The 20914-nt window shown below is 34.4% G+C and overlaps 1 protein-coding gene across 2 annotated transcripts in view; it reads right to left on the minus strand.

Annotated features, from left to right (window-relative positions):
* Positions 1 to 1998: 1998 nt before the first annotated feature.
* LOC149804985 (actin-histidine N-methyltransferase-like) overlaps positions 1999 to 20914 on the minus strand; it is a 42751-nt gene continuing 23835 nt past the window's right edge. For both annotated transcript variants that reach the window (XM_089946207.1, XM_089946217.1), the window contains exons 9-15: positions 20614 to 20728; positions 18029 to 18103; positions 14354 to 14453; positions 13095 to 13161; positions 8554 to 8639; positions 5039 to 5199; positions 1999 to 3006 (exon numbers count right to left, since the gene is read on the minus strand). In XM_089946207.1, the coding sequence (XP_089802333.1) occupies positions 2863 to 3006; positions 5039 to 5199; positions 8554 to 8639; positions 13095 to 13161; positions 14354 to 14453; positions 18029 to 18103; positions 20614 to 20728 (748 nt within the window). In that variant the 3' untranslated portion in view covers positions 1999 to 2862. The remainder of the gene's footprint in view (positions 3007 to 5038; positions 5200 to 8553; positions 8640 to 13094; positions 13162 to 14353; positions 14454 to 18028; positions 18104 to 20613; positions 20729 to 20914) is intronic.

Consider the following 20914-nt stretch of genomic DNA (forward strand, 5'->3'; position numbering starts at 1 on the left):
TGGATGGATGAACATTTTGTGCTAGGAATGTCATGATGAAATCAGGAGAGCACACAGGAAGCACTCACCTCTCCTAGAGTTAGAGTTAATAGTGAAACTCCTTAAAACAGAAACATCAGTATACCATAATCACCTCAAGACCAAAATAAAAATGTTAAGTCCCAAATCTTCCCTTCTTAAATAACATCATCTTCCCCAGCAAACTGAAACCATATAACTCTAAATACCTAAACAAATTTTTATCTGAAATTTCAATGTTTTGCTTTTTTAAAAACTCAATTGAAACTTCTAAATATATTTTAGCTGCTAAATTCCTGACACATGCTGGAACAAATGAACTATGGATAACAGATCCTGTTGTGGTCTGACCCAGAAAAAAATGTCTTATGGGCACACAAGGTTAAAACAACACTCGATGTGTGTGCCGACACAGATTAGGGCTGACAGTAGGTTAATATGTGGTCTTTCTAGCAAACAAAAGAACCAGCTTTTAAAAACTCAGAACTTCTAGGTAAGCCATTTGAAAAAGACTGTGTATCTGCAATTATCTTATTCTGATTGCTACTGTTCATTTGTATATATGATCAATAGAACACTGTTTGCTTGTTTCTTAAATTAAATATCAGGGCTTTATTAGCCAGGCATCTGACCTCACTTTTGATGCTTTGCCAACAGAAATCAGATTCACTCAACTGATTTTCAATGGAGAACAATCATTACAAACATGTATTTAAGCAGCCATGACTATTATTTGCTTTCACTTGCATGCCAGGATGTCAGTCATAGGACTGAATTATCCTTATTGGATAAAATTTGTCTGAACAATCTGTATAAATCTGTGTCAAATCCTACAGTGAAAAAACTAGGGGATACATTCAGCATTGGAAGATCTAATATTCCCAATATTCTGAAGAAAATGGAATGCAAACAAGGTTTCAATAATGCCTGCAAATTTGAAAAATCAAATGATCTTGTGTGGCAATGGTTTAGCCAAGCTAGGACCAAAAACATTTTATATCTCAGGTTCTTTAATCAAAGAAAAGGTAAGTAATTTTACCAAAGAACTATCAATTTTGGACTTTCAAGGATCTAACAGATGATCACACCTTTGGAAAATGTGCTATACTTTAAAGGGATTTAAAGTTAGCAGGGAGAGTGCTGGTGTTGATACAGAGATAGTGGAAGAATATTGCGAGAGAATACCAGAAATTATTAGAGAGTCTTTATAACAAATTTGTGTTTGAAACAGGCTCTTTTTCCATGTAGTTCATGAAAAAATCTATCAGTAAAAGGAGGGGTTTTGTGAAAGCAATCAGGCTGATGATGCAAGGAATGAATATGACGAGAATGCATGTTCTGATTCATCCAGCTGTGATATGGCATATGCTGAAGTTTAGATCTCATAAAGAGATTACTAAGGATGACCATTATTTGGCACAAGAAATGGAGTCATTAACACAAGCCACAGTAGTTAAAGAATGATGTAAAAAGCAACAGACAACACTCAATGCCTTATTCAAGCCAGGTTCTTGAACTGTGAACATTATGAATTACATGGAGTACTTAAACAGTATGTATCATTTATAATTTCAATGGACTTGTAGTAAAGTTAAAAAAGAACTGTGGAATTTAGTAAAATTAAAAAAGGACTGTATCTTGGTCCTCAGAATTTTCATGTTATGAGGACTCTATATCTATTTCTATGTGGAGCAACTGTAATTTCTTTCAGATTTGCAAAAACCTCAGTAAAATGGCAACTTCTGAAAACCTAAAACAACTGGGTCCCAGAGTTTTCAGTTGTATGGGGTTTTGTACATCATTTTTATAGGTACTTAAATTACAAGCAATGATAAGAGCCCATATGACTTGGATAATCTAAATAACTTTGACAATGTAACAGCTATACAAAGAAATATGCTCTGCATGCACATGATCTTACACAGAGATGTTACTGTCTCATATCTCTCTCTAACACAAACACATTAATAACAACAAAAGGTCTTTCTGAATATTTATTTTTTAATATAATTAATTAGGTTGAGAGCAAAATCAGTCAAAAACCTTTATTTGTTAATGTTATACTATTAGGTTGCTGAATATTGGAAGTCATGTAGACCGTATTTGGGTAAAAAGCCATTTCTGATACAGTCTCTATTCAAAATTATGAACAAGTTTTACATGTAATCTTTCATGTTCTAAAAGGAATAATTATTTTTGTGCTTGAAAAAACCCCATTAAAATATGCTAGGTGTGGTCATCTTGGACCTGGTAAGTAATGATTTAAATCTGATTCATTTGTTGGGTCCAGTTGCAAACTGCACATACCCAGATCCGCCACTGTATAATGTGTTAGCAGATCAGGGTCTATACAGTTTATTTAGATTGATTAGTAGAACAAACAACACACACCCTGATCTCCCAGTGTATTATGTAACAAAAGATCAGTGTCCATGTCGTTTGTAGTTGGACCTGACTTACAAGTGAATATATAGGCACTTGAATATGACAATAAATTAGTAACATTATTTTGGCAGTGTAGATATTCAGTTCAGGAGAATACAGACACTGTTAACTAAGCCTTCAGCAACATCAACAAAGCAGACCATGAAAACATTTATGATCCGATTATGACTGAAGTCTGAGAAATGGACGAAAACTATGAATTGTCGGCAACCAAATAATTCTTACAAGTTACATTCCCTACTTGAATGACCCCAAAGCTTTCCTCTTCATATTCTTCTTTCTTTATCAGTTTATCACAGGTTGTAAAATCAACTTCCTGTCACAAATGAGCACAAATGTTTGCAAGATACAGGGTTTCACAACATTCCAAAAATGACTGTGTAGAATGATTCATTATTTTCAGGGCTGTGATTGGAGGCTTGTCAATCTGCCAGCCGCATATTCTATGACTAACTGCAGCATGCCTTTTTCACAGCGCCTTAATTTAACAGCGAGTGTGGCATTATGAGACAAACTATTGTTCTTCAAAAGCTCTTCGTCATCCTGAAGAAGAAAAAAAGATAGATTCTGATACAGTTAATGCAGCATCAAATATTGATTTGAAATAAATAACAATGCAATAATTTTACAGCTCTTTTCTCCTCACTCATTATATCTCCACCCAGCACACACACACACACATACACCTTTACCCACTTATCAAAATTAAAAAACAGTATTGCTAATCTGCAATACTCCTCCAAAAAAATTTAACAGTTCATAAACTACAAAACAGCATGCATGCACTGATGTACATAACATATTACACAGGCAGGCAAAATCATATCCAGTCATTTCTTCACAAAAAAGACATGAACAAACCTGACTCTGGTAGTGTATTTATTTAAAAAAAAGTAAATTCATTATGTTCTACTACCATACAATTACATAAAAGAACTGAAAAGGAATCTTATACCCTACAAATAAATTAACTTGAATACCTTGAAATGCACCTTGTGCCCCATTAACTGACAGCTGCCAAGATGCAAAGCCATGATCATCAATCAGACAAATGCTGAGTAAATAGGCAATGCTAACATATTATGGGGCAATAAAATTTATGGTTCCATTACTCACATCCCTGCAACATCAGCATTTTCAGTTTAGAAGTTATCCAACAACGCCTATAAATAAAGTGTTCTTTGCAACAATTTTTCTTACTACTACTGATTTTCAGCTACCAAAATTCTACAAGACAGGTTAATTACCAGCTACCAAAATTCTACAAGACAGGTTAATTGCCAGCTAACAAAATTCTACAAGACAGGTTAATTACCAGCTAACAAAATTCTTCATGACTGGTTTATTACCAACATATTTTCATGCATTTATTTATCAGTGTACAACACACAACCAGCCATGAAAAGTATATTTTTAGATTTGTTCCTTGACAGAATCATGGTTTTCCTCTATCATTCAACACCATTTTATAAAGCCTTGCATGGTCCAATGGCTGGACTGCCTCTATGATTTAGCACCATTCATGAAACCGTGTATGGTTCAAGGTTGGACTGCCTTTATGATTTAGAACCATTTCATAAAGCCTTGTATGGTTCAAGGTTGGACTACCTCCATGATTTAACACCATTCTGTATGGTCCAAAGGCTGGACTGCCTCTATAATTTAGCACCATTTCATAAAGCCATGTATGGTTCAAGGCTGGACTGCCTCTATGATTTAAAACAATTTCATAAAGCCTTGTATGGTCCAAGGCTAGACCGCCGCTATGATTTAACACCATTTCATAAAGCCTTGTATGGTTCAAGGTAGGACTACTTCTATGATTAAAAACCATTTCATAAAGCCTTGTATGGTTCAAGGTTGGACTGCCTCTATGATTTAACACCATTTCATAAAACCTTGTATGGTCCAAGGTTGGACTGCCTCTATGATTTAACACCATTTCATAAATCCTTGTATGGTTCAAGGTTGGACTGCCCCTATGATTTAACATCATTTCATAAAGCTTTGTATGGTTCAAGGTTGGACTGCCTCTATGCAAAGGCACCATTTCATAAAGCCTTGTATGGTTCAAGGTAAGACTGCCTCCACGATTTAACACCATTTCATAAAACCTTGTATGATCCAAGACCACCTCATAAAGCCTTTTATAGTCAGTCTAATTTTGGGATACCTCTGTGATTTAACACCACTTCATAAAGCTTTATATGGTCCAAAGTTGGATACCTTTATGATTTAACACCACCTCATAATGATATGCATGGCCTGAGGATGGACTGCTTATATGATTTAACACCTCATAAAGCCTTGTATTGTCTGTCCAAGGTTGGACTGCCTCTGATATTTAGCACTATATCATGATACCTTGTATTGTCCAAGGTGGGACTGCCTCTATAACTTAATATCACCTCATAAAGCCTTGTACAGTCCAAGGTGGGAGGATTGCTTCTATGATTTAACATCACCTCATAAAGCCTTGTAAAGACCAAGGAAAGAACTCTGATATTTTCAAATTTATAAGATTGTAGAAAAATCTTAAGTGTTCTCTCCAGAATTTTCTGCACTTATATTTTACCTGTATAGATGTTTCATAAGCCTTTAACAGCAACTTGGCTCTAGTTTCAAGAAAGGACCATGCTTTCGCCTCTGCTTCTATGGAAACACACTTTTCCAATTCCCCTAAAGTCTGTCGCAGCTCATTGGCATCAGCACCAGAAAAATGCCCTCTGAGATTTTCTGTAACATAGACAATATTCATTTCTGACTATTCTGACAATATAATGTGTCTTTTGATTTGTCAAATGTCTGTAGAAATAGAATTAAAAAAAACCTAGTAAACTGATACACCAATCTGATGTAAGGATACTGTGTGTCATACAGTGACATATAAAAATATATTTCTGGTAATTTCTCAATAAAATATTGCAAATTGTTTTATAATGTGACAGAAATCTGTTGGGGGCTTTAAGGACCTGAATGTTGTTTTACTACCACAGTCATATTCAATATATCTTCTCTACTGAGAAGAGACATAGCTTGTTACGCAGCCTCAAACTTATATTCTGTCATATATATTATATTCTGTCTATAACTTTCTGAAAGGAGAGTGTTCTGATATAAAAGCGAAAAATGTGCTTATCATACACAAATGCCTCACCACAATCCTGAAAACTGACCTAACACAAAACTTGACCAGACAATGGATGGACAGATATTAAGGATAATAGTGTATACCTCACTACTGTCATTGATGAGTTTTTGAATGGCAAACAAATCCTGATTTATTTTTTTCTATCAAAGATTCAACCAAACAGAATAATTCAGAGAATGATTACAGCTAAAAGAAATACCAGCAGATAGATATCCATTATATTCATACTGGATGTCAACCATATTCATACTGAATAAAATACATCTACATCAAATCTATAATAACCTGCAACTTATGAAGATACTATCAAAACAGTTATGAGAAATACAACATCTTCCATTTATCAATTTAAGAAATATCTTCACATCAGTGCCATATTAATGGTGCAGATTGCAAGCAGTTTTTGTATTATGTCACAAGTTTTCCTACATACTGCTGTTGAAATCATTATTCATCATGAAATATTGGGTTATCTTCCCCTTACAAATGCATAGACAAGCACTATTTGCACAAATATGACAAACCTCATTGCCGGAATACTTAGTCACATTTGGTCAAATTAAAATCCTACTGAGCCAACATTCTTCAGATTTCATTTATAGCTTTTCCATTTTTAGTAACAATGGCCAAGTCTGATGGCAGTTTGCAAAAATCTGAATGGTATACATGTCAAAGTGTTGTCCGTCAAGTTTGATCAAACTCTATTTAGCAATTCTGAAAAGAAGTTGTGTCTTTTTATTTTTCTAGTCACAGTAGCCATATTTGATGGCAGACACAGCATCTGTACAATTCTGAAAGGTTTTCAACCTGTGATGTTTTCTGTTAAGTTTGGTCAAATTCTATTCAGCAATTCTTAAGAAAAAGTCACTTAAAGGTGTTTCTTTTGTTAGTGATGGTGGCCATATATTATGAATATATATTCTGGTCAATTTCTAATCTGAGTTTTGGAGAAGCTTCAAGATTTTATATTTTTGTTTGTATACATGTTGGCCATACTTGATGGTGGATCAGCATCATTTTCAACAGTCTGAATGCCTTTCATGCCAGGATACATAGCTGCCAACCCTCCAGGTTTGCAATTAGTGAAAATAAGGATAAAAATGAGTGAATTCTGACATGAACTCATAAAGCAATCTTTGAGTCCAGGAATATTTGTCGAAACAAATGTTTGGAATGGTCTCCAGCTGATAAAGGTAGATTGTGTTCAACAAGAAAACTCACACATAATGCTTCAGCGTTGGTAGCTTGCAGGTGTTCTGTTGATAGCTTAAAATATTCCAGAGCTGAAATCTGCTGCATGTTCTCAATTTTCGCAACTTCCATGTGCTTTTTTGCTACTAATGTGCTTCCTCACATCGTCTCTGCCACTATGCCAAATCCTAAAAGTTGTGGCACACTGTGTGCAAAAACCATGATGTATATTAGTGTTTGATGGCTGAATGCACAGCCAATTTTGGTATATTCCAAACAAAACTTCAATTTTTTTTGCAATACATTTCTTTTTTATTAGTGGTGAAGACATATTCAAGTTGCGATGCCGAACGGTAATTTAAATCAATGTTGGTGGTGCATGTGCAGAACAAAATTCCAGTTAGGCCCCAGTTTCTCTCAAAAGTATTTGTAAAACTACTCTTATACATATAGATTAAAATACGCTAAAATGATCGCTACTGGGCCAACATTATCAATCAGCTACAGTTCTACTAATATCACGAATGGCAGTACCTGTTTCGGTAACTGTCGATATCTTGACTAGTTCTTAACAGGAAATTAGTTATTTTGTTAAAGATTTAAAATAATTGAGAATTGGGGAATTCATGATTTTTTGCATGTGGCATGAATCTGTGAATCGCTGAAAAAGTCGTGAAATTCACACCAAAATTGTGAGGGTTGGCAGCTATGCAGGATGTCCTGTGCCAAATTTTGGACAAAATTGGTCGGGTGGTTTTTAAGAAGAATTCCATATAGCAAATTGTATAAGGATGCATGTTGCAAAGACAGGGCCATATCATAAACTCACTTAGTCTTATGGCCAGGTCAATTAAAAACTGAATATTAATGACCATTAACTTGGAATAAAAATATAATAAAAGTACTGAGATGTATTTAAGTACATGTACTACTGACCACAGAAGCTGCTAAGTACGATGGAGTTGATTAGCTTATTGTGACATGAAATAAACAACTCTAGCACAAGACATTTTGTCAACAGTAAGTATAGAGTGAAATTCATAAAGAAAATACACTGAGAATATTTCCCTATCATAAGAAAACTACAAAGAAGGAGGGACCCTGGGTGGTCAAATGGTCTTAAAAAAATGGTGGTAAATCTATACCAACCAACTAATGTGAGTACTTCAAACTTGTGAAGGGGCACAATGTATTTGCAAGGTTTCTTAAGATAATGTACTGACCAGGCATGAATTTAAGTTGTATCTGATGAACATTAGAATGTGGCAACAATCAATCTACCAAAGTGGAAACCACTCTCGTCTCACTTCTGCCTTGGCAAGCAGATATTTATTGTTAAACAAGCAAACCTATGTGGCTACTGTTTCTTTTTCCTTGGGAAGGATGGATTTACATGGTAATGGATGTTCTCTAGACATATTGTTCTGGTAAGCATTTGAAGAAAAAACTAATTCCATGAAGAGACTAATTCTTGTGAACTGAAAAGTGACAGAATTACTGTTAGTGTATTATAACCAATCATATGCATAAAATATGGTCCAATCTTATTACCTGTAAACAAGCCACTATTAATTATTAATAACTATGAACCATAGATGATCAACACCTATTTTAAGCAGAGATAACTCTTTACTGGAACTGTAAGCCATAAACTGGGTTGTCCAAATGCTACATCCAATGTACTTTACATATTTGCAAGTGGTTTATCAGAAGGCAGCTACTAAAGAAATCAAATAATTTTTTGTTACCTTCATCCATGCAGAAGATCCTCAGGAAAATTAGGAGGTCACTGTCAACTGGTATGCTACCTGTATGAAGGTAAAATGTCCTTGACCTGCAGCATAAACAGAGCAAAGCAATGGTTTATCTTTAACTGCCTTCAGATATGCAAATTCATTTAACTTTCTTAAAGCAAATGATAACAAGTATACTATGAAAATTAGGTGTGGAATTCCTGTCACAACAATAAATGTTTTCCACAGATATTCTTATGTTACGTGTTTAGGCTTGAATAAACAGTAACACAAGAAAGACTGAAAACAACAAAGTTTGAAAAATATAATAATTTATTTCCCTGGAAAAAATCTGTAAAAATGAAAAAATACGAACTATCGCCAGGCTTTAATGTCATGGTCTGATAAAAAACAGGCTTTTGTTTGGTCCTATAAAGTTGGCCTCTCGTGGTGACTTAGATAAAAGCAATGAAATCTGATAGATTATTGCATTTTCCAAAGTGATCAGTGATTAAAACAAGTTTATTGTACTGTGAAAGTTTCATTTTTAACTTTAATTTATCATGTGTCAATGAATACAATATTATGCCTTCATTAATCATATCAGCAGCATATCTCTTGTTTGCTTTTATTTACTTTTCACAATGAATTCTGTAACTAAATATCTGTTTAAACCAACTTGACAGGTTTTCATTTCCCTGTGAATAGCCCCATCCCCTTGGAAGCCTCATGAAGCATGTAAATAACAACTATGCAACCATGTGCTAATGCCAACATTGAATATCGCAGTGAATGTTTTTCATATCAGGATGTGACTGATGCAATATTTCACTGTGGATTTTATTACACAAAGGTAACCAAAATGTAATTTGTCAAGATACAAGTGTATTTCACACTGGTTTTGTCTTTATGTACTCGAAATTTCCATTGTTTTCTCAAAGTGTAAATGCTACTCAATGATGACAGGTCACCCCATACTGACGAATTTAACTTGTATCTTTTTATCAGACACTGCCCCCCAACACTTATCTCGACATCCGCCTGTGTCAACAATATTTCCTTGGGCCAGAGGATGTCAACATAAAAGGGCAGGACTGTAATATGAAATAACTCCAAACAGCACAACATACAATTTTCTAAAACGCAAAAAGGGGGTCACGTGATCATGTTCCTGAACCTCGTCAAAATTATTTACTTGTTAAAATACATGTACACGAAATGTGGTCCTGATGAAAACCAATCATTTTACTCTAAGAAATAAAAATTTTAAAAATTGTTTACATCTTAAACGCGTAGTCCCATCATGACCTCAACAACAACCAATCATTTTAAAATAAATATAGAACTTATTTTCTTGGTTGCTACTAATTTTGAATCAAGGTCAGGCTCTAGGTCAACACCTGGTGTTTACTAAAATGAACAGTCAAGGTCAAACTATTTTCTGGAAAAAGTATCATGTACAGTGAATAAATTTACAATACAATAGCATGTAATGAAAAATAAATAAAATGATAAACTGACAAACAAACAATTAAATTGAAATAAATATATATTAAATCAGATGTAACTAAATCAAATATGTGTGTGTGATTTGGATTTTTAACATAGCTTTAACAATTTTTCAGTCATATCACTACGGTGTCTGCAGTGTGGCAGTTTTATAGTGATTTATAGCATTGGGGCATCATGCCGCAGACATGTGGCATGATGTCCCCACCCAAAAATGCTGACAACAGGCCGACCAGTTCTAACACTACACTCTTAATGCTGAGCGTCCAGCAAGGCAGCTGTTAGTACCATTTTTGTAGTCTTTGGTATGACTTGGCCAGGGATCGAACCCACAACCTCCCGCATCCAAGGCAGATGCTCTAGCCACTAGGCCATGGAGCAGTCACTAAATCAAATATACATAACAATATTAAATATCTGACCAAAAAAAATGAATCTAAAATAAGTTATTCCCTAAATAGGCTACAATATGTTGATTTTGACCAGAAATGGATGAATATTGTCATCTCAGATCTTTTAATAGATTAACAGGCTAATAATAACATAGTAGATTAATGGGATAATAATAATAATAAAGGCACTATGTCAGCACACACAAAAAATGTGTGTTTCCTATTACACTGGTTTTAAAATTAGAGTAGGTTGGTAGGGATTTCTTTTAAAGCATTATATGTATTATACTGATTAGTATAGATAATGTACTCAATGCTTCAAGTACTGGGCTAAACTGTCTGAATTAGATGCACAAATCAATTTCAGGTAATTTTTTTTTTTTTTACATTTTTATATATATAAAAAAATTTAAATGGGGGGGGTACTAGGGTCAGCAATGAAAAACAGGATGGTCAGCTGACCAGAAATATACTTTTGGAGGCCTCATGACTATTTCCTATACACACCATAGAGGAAAGGTATACTAAGGTTGGTTTTCACTGGGTTTCAAAGTGAAACAAGGATCAATCATTATTTGCTTTGTTTGTTTGTTCATTCATTCTTCTACTCAATTGGCAATTTGAAAAATTATGTTTTTGTTCAAGAACATAATCTTGCCTTGAAATGGAGAAAAAAAAACCAGCATTTTCATCTCCCTTCCATCTGTCTTTAGAACTTTTTGGAAACTTCTAATCCCTTTATAAGGTGGATTATGTCCTTTGACATACCATGTTGTGAAATCAATTGACAATTATCATAATTAGGTTTCGAAATTAACAGGTTTGCCACTGGCCCCTACCATCTTCACTAAGTGATGCTATTAGAAAAGGGTAAGAACTCAGGAATTAATATCTCCACATAAGGAATAGAAAAAAGGAAGAATGTCTCCATAAGACACAAATATCATCACCCCAAAACCAATGATTTATTAACACGTCGCCAGGTGTGAAATCTAGAATATCTCAAATCATGCATACTTTCACAGGACAGCTAACAACATAAATGTTTCAGAAAACTCATTTACCATACTCATTGTGCATCATGGTCAAATGTAAAAAGTGTTAAAGAAATACAACGAAACTGTAAAAGGGGCTGCATATTTAAACAAAGGACCCTATGGAACAAAGGTGATAATCAGTGAAATCCATGCATGGTAAAATGTGGTCTCCAGATTGGTCATAAGTTCAGCCAATCAGATACAAGATTACCTCATGAAAAAGTATAGATGTTGCTCATGATCAAACTCGTCCAACATCTTGGTAATGTAAAACTACTGAACAAAAGCTGATCAAAAGTATAATTACTTGAGTGTTGACAAACTCAACCAATTAAATACAAGATCATCATTAATATGCATGATCATATTCATCAAGAAATTTTGATAACATACCAATTTACCAAATCTGATCAAATTCCTGTTAAAAATATGGTCTCTACTAGTAAAAATAATTTGCATGCTAGGCCACTTCATGGATACAGACAAGTCTTAATAATTATCATGCAGAAAGTAAATTCAGACTAATATAATCTTGACAACAAAAAAAGATTCCTTTTCCAATGAAATTATTTAATTTTATTTTTCTCTAGTTTTATGCAGCCAGTATTGTGCTAACATGCCATTAAACCACACACACACACACAGGGGGCATCAAAGGCATAAAACAATAAAAAAGAACAATTTTTTCTATGGCATAAAAGTAAATATGCAATAATGAGATTAGATAATAATATTGCTTTTTCTTTAATAACTATTCTTAAAATCTGCTTCCAAAGATATTACCATTTTCCATGACAAGAAGTCATACTGTGAAAATAGTTAACGAACTCTCCAAGATTTTTAGGACACGAAGCCACAATGAACTCACCAAGATTTTTAGGACACAAAGCCACACTCCAAAATCAGATTACAACTGGATCAGAATTATGGCTTCCAGAGTGGTAACTAGCTCAGTCAATCTGATGCAAGATCCCCACAAGATTACATTATCATTACGAGTGGATTTCGCTCATTATCAAACTCATGAGATTTTAATGATATAAGCATACAGTCTAAGTTTGATCAAAATTAGATACAACAATAAGGTTTCTAAGATGATAATAAGCTTGGCCTATTTCATGCAAGATCACCCAAGTATCATGAATGGACCTCACTGCACAATCACCTAATTACCATGGATGGACCTCACTGCAAGATCACCTGAGTATCATGAATGGACCTCACTGCACGATTACCTGATTATCATGGATGAACCTCACTGCAAGATCACCTAAGTACCATGAATGGACCTCACTGCATGATCACCAAAATTACCATGAATGGACCTTGCCAATTATCAAAGTCATGTGAGATCCTGATAGAAGAAATATTCCAAGTTGGAACAACCACTGCCATCAGATACAAGAATATCTAATTAGTTTCATAGCTCTGGCACTTGTATGAACTCATCTGGGATCTTAATGACACAAAACTATATTTCAAGTTTGATGAAAATTGGATTAAAAGCAGATTCCCAAAGCAGAAACAAGCAAATCCTAATGGATGGGCAATAGATGTGAGGCAATACCATAAGCTCACTTAGCCTTACTGCTAAGTGGACAAAAAAGCAAACACTTACGTTAAGAGTCCACATCTTGTGAGAACTTCAGATTTCAATGAAAACAGAGGATCCTCTTTACTAATACCTAACAAAAGAAACTATAATTCATAAAGAATGTATCAAAAGTATAGTATACTTTCATGTTTTATAATTCATAAAGAACATATTAAAAGTATAGTACACTTTCATGTTTCATAATTCATAAAGAACGTATCAAAAGTAAAGTACACTTTCATGTTTTATAATTCATAAAGAACGTATCAAAAGAACGTCTCAAAAGTATAGTACACTTTCATGTTTTATAATTCATAAAGAACGTATCAAAAGAACGTCTCAAAAGTAAAGTACACTTTCATGTTTTATAATTCATAAAGAACGTATCAAAAGAACGTCTCAAAAGTATAGTACACTTTCATGTTTTATAATTCATAAAGAACATATCAAAAGTATAGTACACTTTCATGTTTTATTTCATGGTTGAATGTATGCAGACAAAAATGCATTCTTTTACAGAAATGGTGAGACTGGTAAAGAAAAGCAGCATTTACTTAAGTCAGGCTAGCTTACTTGCCTGCATGGACTGGTTTTAACTGATGACATGAAATCATAATTAAGATACTGAAGAAAAACAAGAAAATAAATACTAGATCAAACAATATACTTACAAACTGCTCTAATAAGAGTGTGGATATTTTAAAAATAGTTTATGCAGCTCCTCAATACCTAAATTTAAACTGTTATAAAAGTGCATGAAATGAAGACCAACCATGCTTTTCATTTTTGATGCTATAAAGCATATTTCTAGTTTATCCTATACTTCAATATGTGCATATTTCTAATTCCATAGCAATGAATATATCAATAAAATATTTCTCATGACAACGATTCCCAAAAAATTAGCCTGTAAAATATAATTGAAGCTTGAAGAAAGGATGATGTGAGTTTTGAACGTGAGTATTTCTGTCCACTCATTTTAAATGCATTTCTGGAAATGAAAAATGTACAGATCATGATAAACAAAATTTTCACCAGTTCATTCAAGATTATGAAACCAAAATGGCTATGTTTAGGAAAAGGAAAAGGTATATATATAGCTGTAAATGTAGGACTTGCCTTGATTTTTAAATGTGACTCAAAAACGTTTTTATTCAATTTTTATTATCAGTCATAAAATGAGTCTCTTTTCTACATAAAGAAATGTTTCTTTGGACATGCTCTATCCAAATATGCCCTGGGAGGCTCCACTAGCAACAGTGTCACTTCCCAAAGCAACTTACCTAGTTTTATGGCTATTCTGTCATGTTCATTTTCTGGATACACAAAACCATTATGCACAAGGAGTTCCGCATTTGATCTTGCCCCATAGAATATAAATATCTGAAGAAGAAAAAAAGATTGCTATACAAATGCACCACAAACGGCACTTGATATGCCTGTCTGATGACCTTTTCTCCACTAATGTCCACTGAAATAGGGACCTGACTACAGTAGTCCCCCTCTTATAAGGCCACCCCTAATGCAGCAGGGAAGTGGCCTTATAACGCAGGTGGCCTTTCTAGAGGGGGATGACAAATGCGAATAGTAAATACATATGGAAAAAAGTCACAAGTACATTTAATTTTAAATATTTAATATTTTAATTAAAAAATCACATGCATGATGTGAAATAAATGTAAAACAAACTTTGTCATCATTTGCAAAAGAATGCTATGAATAACCATTGATACAGTTTTAAAACTGTCTTTATAATTATGTTACAGTTCACATCACGTCACTTTGTTGGTAACAGTCTAAAAAACAAACCAGTCTCATCACATTAAAAATATCCTTGCTGTCATATCCCCTGCATATATCGTTTAGTCTTTTGTTCCAATCTTCGACAATTTCATTATTAACTTCAGCTGATTCGCCGCTAATGACAGAACACTTGATATTGTGTCACACTTGAAATCTGTGCAACCATCCGTTACTTGCGGTAAAGTCATCATATCCCAGTTCAACTGACAAAATTTTTGCTTTTTCTTGTCTTTCAAATCAGGATACAAACGTCATATTGGCTCAAACAATCTTCCTTTCTCCGTCCATTTCACTTTTCCACTTCTGCAGAATTGTGTAATTATCTTTCACGATATTGTTTATCTGAGTCCTCCCGACGTTAGTTTTCTGCAAGGATCCTCGATGACCCCCCCCGCCGTCAGTTGAATTACTTTCATGTTCTCTTCCAAACTGAGAATTTTTATTTTCCTTGATGACATGTTGATCTTTTTGCAGTAAGTTATTCATGTTGCCAACTAAAATACTGATAAAACAATTTTGTATGCATCTAAACAAATTGCCGTGTGTTTTTAAAGGAAGTGATCTTGTCACGTGATTCGTTAGTCGCAGTCTGGTACCCTATTGTTTTTATATATTTCTTGAAACTAGGTGAGAGAAGCCAAAACGGCTTCGATATGTACCATTAACATCACGCAGATTTGACCTCGTGGCTGCTAGGATTTGTAATTTTGACAATTATTGTCAGTAGTAATAGCCACTGATTACCAAAGTGAACAAGCTCAACATTTTACTAAGGGAAGCCATAAAGGCTATTAAACCATTTTCCTGCTGACTTGGGTATTGTACATCAATACTGCCACTTCTCAGCTGTTACTACTGTTTGATAATTGTACTCTTAACAATTATCAGAGGGACTAAACTGGACATCTTATGATAACACAGCAGTAAGGCTAATTGGATTACATGTACGTACCCTTTTGTATGGATTAAAATTTGAGTCTTTCTCGGTTTTTATGGAATAAATTTGGCTTCTCGTGAGGCGTAAATGATATATTAACCTTAGTGGTAAATGTACTTTACTCAACACTTCTTTCAGTAACGAAAACCTGACATCGGGAAACAGAAATCGGATTATTTAACACACGTTATGAATACAATACTGGTTCTGGATACATATTCAAATAAAATGCAGCTGCTTGTGAGGGGTACATTTTATGATTTTGCACCAATATGCTGGCCGCTGGTCGCGTTAGCCGGGTGGCCTTTCGCGAGGGGTACTTTTGAACACAAACTTGTCGGTGCCAACGGATTCTGGCCATAAAGAGCAGGTGGCCGCTGGTCAGGGGGCCGTTCAAGAGGGGGACTACTGTACTGTGTAATATGGTGTGGACCTGTCATATGTCCTTGATAATTGAAATAAGGACCCAACTACTATGTGATAAGGTGTGGACTTTATGTTTCATCAGAACAGCTATAGAAAGTGAAAACTAGGATAAGGAAACTGTCCAATGACTTACAATATCCCTTGTGACCTTGACCTTGAGGACAAGGGGTATAACTGTGGCAATGTAAGACACTACGATATAGCAAAAAGGCTTCAGTTTCATTAAATATCTTGATCAGTCTCAAAGATATGCCTATACATGGGTTGGCTACTGATTTATATCAACCCGAGCTGTCACCTTGACAATGAGTCAGGATGTGTCACTATGGTATGTGACATATAGTCTAGTTATGATTTAGTATAGTACTGATAAGGACACAAGACTGAGCTACATTGTCCCTTGCTGTTACCTTCAATTTGAGGTATGGGGCATTCATATGGTACACAACACACCATCTATACATGAGATATAATTGGTTAATGTTTCAATATATCCAGTGTTTCAAAGTTTTATTGTGAAAATTGATACAAGTCACACAATTATACTGACACTTGTTATTAATTTGACCCTAAGGCAGCGGGCATGGCTATGGTATGTGATACAATATATATATATATATATTCATATATATATATATATGGCTAAAGCTTCATTAAAACAGCTAATGTCATTCAAAAGTTATACTCCAGAGGCAGGTACAAGTCACAGATTTATCATTTTTACTGCAGTGACCTTGTCCTTGAGGCAGGAGCCTGGCTAGGACACACAATATACCATGTAGTCTTGATAATTAATCCCAGACAATTTGTTTTTATGAAAATTCCTCTCACAATTAAATAGCTATGCATAGCAGAAGCAATGTTAATGTATGGACAAAGTCATAATATAAGATAGGCATACACAAAATGTAAAATAGAATTAGAATTCTAAAGTATGCTAAATAACAACTTGCTTTGATAATCTACATGCAGCATGCAAACAGGTCACTGTGATCCACTTTTGACACCTGAGTGATGTTCTTTTCACGAATCCACAAAGATCAATTTCAGTTTCAAAAAAGAGTCAGAGAAACTGGATCAGATTGATTTATCCATTGGCTGATTGTGTTTAAAGGCACATTAGCACATGAAAGACTATTTAGTGCCAAGGCAATTGGAGTAAAGTGTCCATCCAAAAGTCATCACAAAATCCAAACTAAGATGGTCTAAGCAGGATTTAATCCCACAACTAAATGATGAGTTCAGCATGCAAATCTCATAGACACCATGGTACCTATAATCAAATGGAGAAGCTTAGCTTGATACCAAACATGAAAGGTTCATATTAAAAAAAAGTTTAAAAAATTCACAATCTAAATGAAACTTTTAATATGTACCAAGCCTCACCAACAGCTTGAAACCTAAATTCACATAATTTTGATGTTATTATATAGTAAACATCACATGTAGTGAATGCTTACACAGACACCCCTTGGTAAATGAGTGTACAGAAAAAAGTGATTCAGATGTTAAATAACGCTTCCAAAAAGGAAAGAAGACCCAGATGGTGAAGTGGTCTGAGATGCTCGCCTTCACAAATCACTGACATGACACCTCTTTCTGCATGGGTTCAAGTCTCAGGCTCAGTCAAAGTGGGTATGTGATAAAGCTTGCCCAAGAAATGTAAGTAGTATTGAAAAACAATAAGTACAATGATTGCATTCAATATTCCTAATCCATGGCAAACAAATTACATGTAAAAAAAAAATGGAAAACTAGGAACATTAAAGTAAACAATTTTACATGTGATTACCTGTTCATCTTTCTGGAAATCTCTCAGTGCAAAGCATTCACTACAATCTTTTTTCAAGCTGAAGTCAGTTGTGATCTGAAAATAGCAGAAAAAAGGTAAACAAGAGGTCAGTGTGGACCCGGTATCACTCATCTGTCAAACATTAGTGTACAAGGAATATGTAGAAAATGTAGTAATAAGGTGGGTGCTTTGGGTTGAAAGACACCCATGTCAGGATAATTTCTAGCAAACTGGAAGAAATTTGCAATATTTAATTGTTATTTAACTGCCTTTTTCCTTTGAATAACTTCAGATAGATTAGACATTATTCTGCCATCTTTCGTATAAATGTGAAGCTGTTGTTCAAATCTAGGACTCTACCTATCACACCTGGTCATATCACACCTAATCATATCAAGGATTGTCATAAACCTGGTCTGATATGCAATGTCAGTTTTTGGAAGAAACAATACCGGATTGGAGATAAATTTCACTATTTGGCTTTCCATATGGTTCCAATGGAGGTCACACTGATGCTAGGGGAATAACCCTAGATACAACTTTAGTTGCACATGTCCAAAGAAATATTCATACCAAGGAAGTTAAAATAGGTTTTCAATATGTTTGCTATGGAAACCACACAATTGCTAAGGGTGCTATGTTGGATAACAATTTTTGTTATAGCATGTCCAATGAAACACTCCTACCAAATGTTATCAAAACAAATTAGCCATTCCAGAAATGGAAGATAATCTTTCCATATGGTTGCTTTGGAAACAACACTATTGCTACCCCATAGGTAAGTTTGAAAGAGTATCTCCTAACAAACTTTCCTAGCTATTTTGATCAAAATTGGCTACACCATTCTAGAGAAGTTTAAAATAGAATTTTCACCCAGTTGCTGAGGAAGTCATGCCCTTGCTAGGGAAGCCATATGGTTGCTATGGAAGCCACTGCATGGTCAGGGCAGTTGATGGAGACACAATTTTGGTAGAGCATTTCCTAAAATAATTAGTTACCAAGTTTGACTGATATTGGCTTTGCTGTTTGGGTGAAACTGAAAAAAATGTCTTCCATGGAAGCCACCCAAGAAACAATTTTTAAAAAGCATGTCCTAAGAAAATTCCATCATGTTTAATCAAAATTGGGTCAAACATTTTAGGAAAGTTATAAATAGGTTTTCCAACTGCTTCCTATGGGAAGCCACACTAGTGCTATGGAAATCAACAGACATAACTGATCAGAAACGTCCTAAGTAACAATCATAGCAAGCGTGATCAAAGCTGGCTGAGCCATTCATTCTAGATTAAAAGTCGAAAACTGGTTTTCCATTTTTTCCTGTGCAAGCCACACTATTTCTAAAGCCACTGAAAATATTCATTGTCGAGCACATACATGTTCCCACCAAGCGTGACTGAAACACTGAGAACAATGTACAAAGAAACACATGAAAGATGATGTATGCTTAATGCAGGGCTGTACCAAAAGCTCAATTGACTGCATTCCTGGGTAAGCCTAAAAATTAAATATCGAGCTAGAATATTCCCATCATCATAATTAACAGCAGATCCCTAATTTATCTAAACTCCTCTGAGAACAAGAAAAACATTTGCATAAAATTAAGTTCTGGTGAGTAAGGTTTGAGGCTGTACCAAAGTTGTGAGTTTTGAGGATGAACAAATGGTTTAGATAACCAAAGTCAATCTAATAACTAACTCTAATGTTTTATATTGTGGGTGAGACCAAAATAGGAAAGGGCAAGCTTGCAAATCGCATGTACATTGACAGAGACCATAATATCTAAAATACCACAAACACTATTAATTTGTTTTGCATACCCTTATTTTTAAAACAATAAATCCTCCTGCAAATTGCTTTCTATGAACTTAAAACTTAAATAATGTTGTTAAAAAGGTTTTATTTTAATTAATTTTATTACTGAATTATGTATAAATACATTATGTGAGACATCCACTATTTATGTATTTTTGCATCATACTGGAAATACTTGGATGTAATGTTATGAAGCAATAAATATATTGTATCCTTTCAATACACTGACTCATATTATTTATTACTGTAACTTTTCCATCATAATCTGATTTATGTTACAAACATAACATTTTATTATATTATGAACAGAATACATATTACAGCAAAAATGCACTGTTTTCAATACCATTAAAATACCTAAAATTTATGTTGATACAAAATCTCCTAGTTTGAAGCCAATCTACAATAAAAAAAATTTTATCTAACGGTTTGATGTCCATGTTCTGTCACATGTATGATCTTCCTAGGCACACACCTTATTAATGATATATAAATGTACCAAATTTCCTCAGTTTATCTCACATGGCTCAAACGTTACACTCCAGACTAAAACATGAACATTATGTTCCCTATTTTTCAAAAAAAAAGCAGCCAAAATAAATACAAAAAATAAAGAATCTCATACCACACATCTATGGGTCTGACATGTGACAATTAAGAGCACTGTATGTCAACAGCTTGATTATCTAATTATTATACCCTTCTATTCAATAAGGAGATTGTTTCACACACAGAAACAGGTTCAGAATCTTATTACTTTAGTCGGAACTTACCAACCCATTACAATGATTGCACATATCCCACAGTGGAATGAGGGCAAAGGTCATCTTGCTGCCATCTGGTGCTGGAATCTGGTTCTGTCTTGTCATAACAGTTGACACTGCCCACCTAGGCACAAGAAAACAAGTTTAATGATTTGGAACAAAATAAGTGATTACTGATAACAAAATCTTTCCTGTGTGTTGTTGGGCTTCAGAAATCTAAACAATGTAGATAAGTATCTGTATCAGACTATATCAGGGATAAGGTCTGTGTAAAGGATGATGTTGTGTCAGGGATGAGGTGTCATGGATA

Source organism: Sinohyriopsis cumingii, chromosome 2, assembly GCF_028554795.1.
Source record: "Sinohyriopsis cumingii isolate HCF-2022 chromosome 2, ASM2855479v2, whole genome shotgun sequence".
Lineage (NCBI taxonomy): Eukaryota > Metazoa > Mollusca > Bivalvia > Unionida > Unionidae > Sinohyriopsis > Sinohyriopsis cumingii.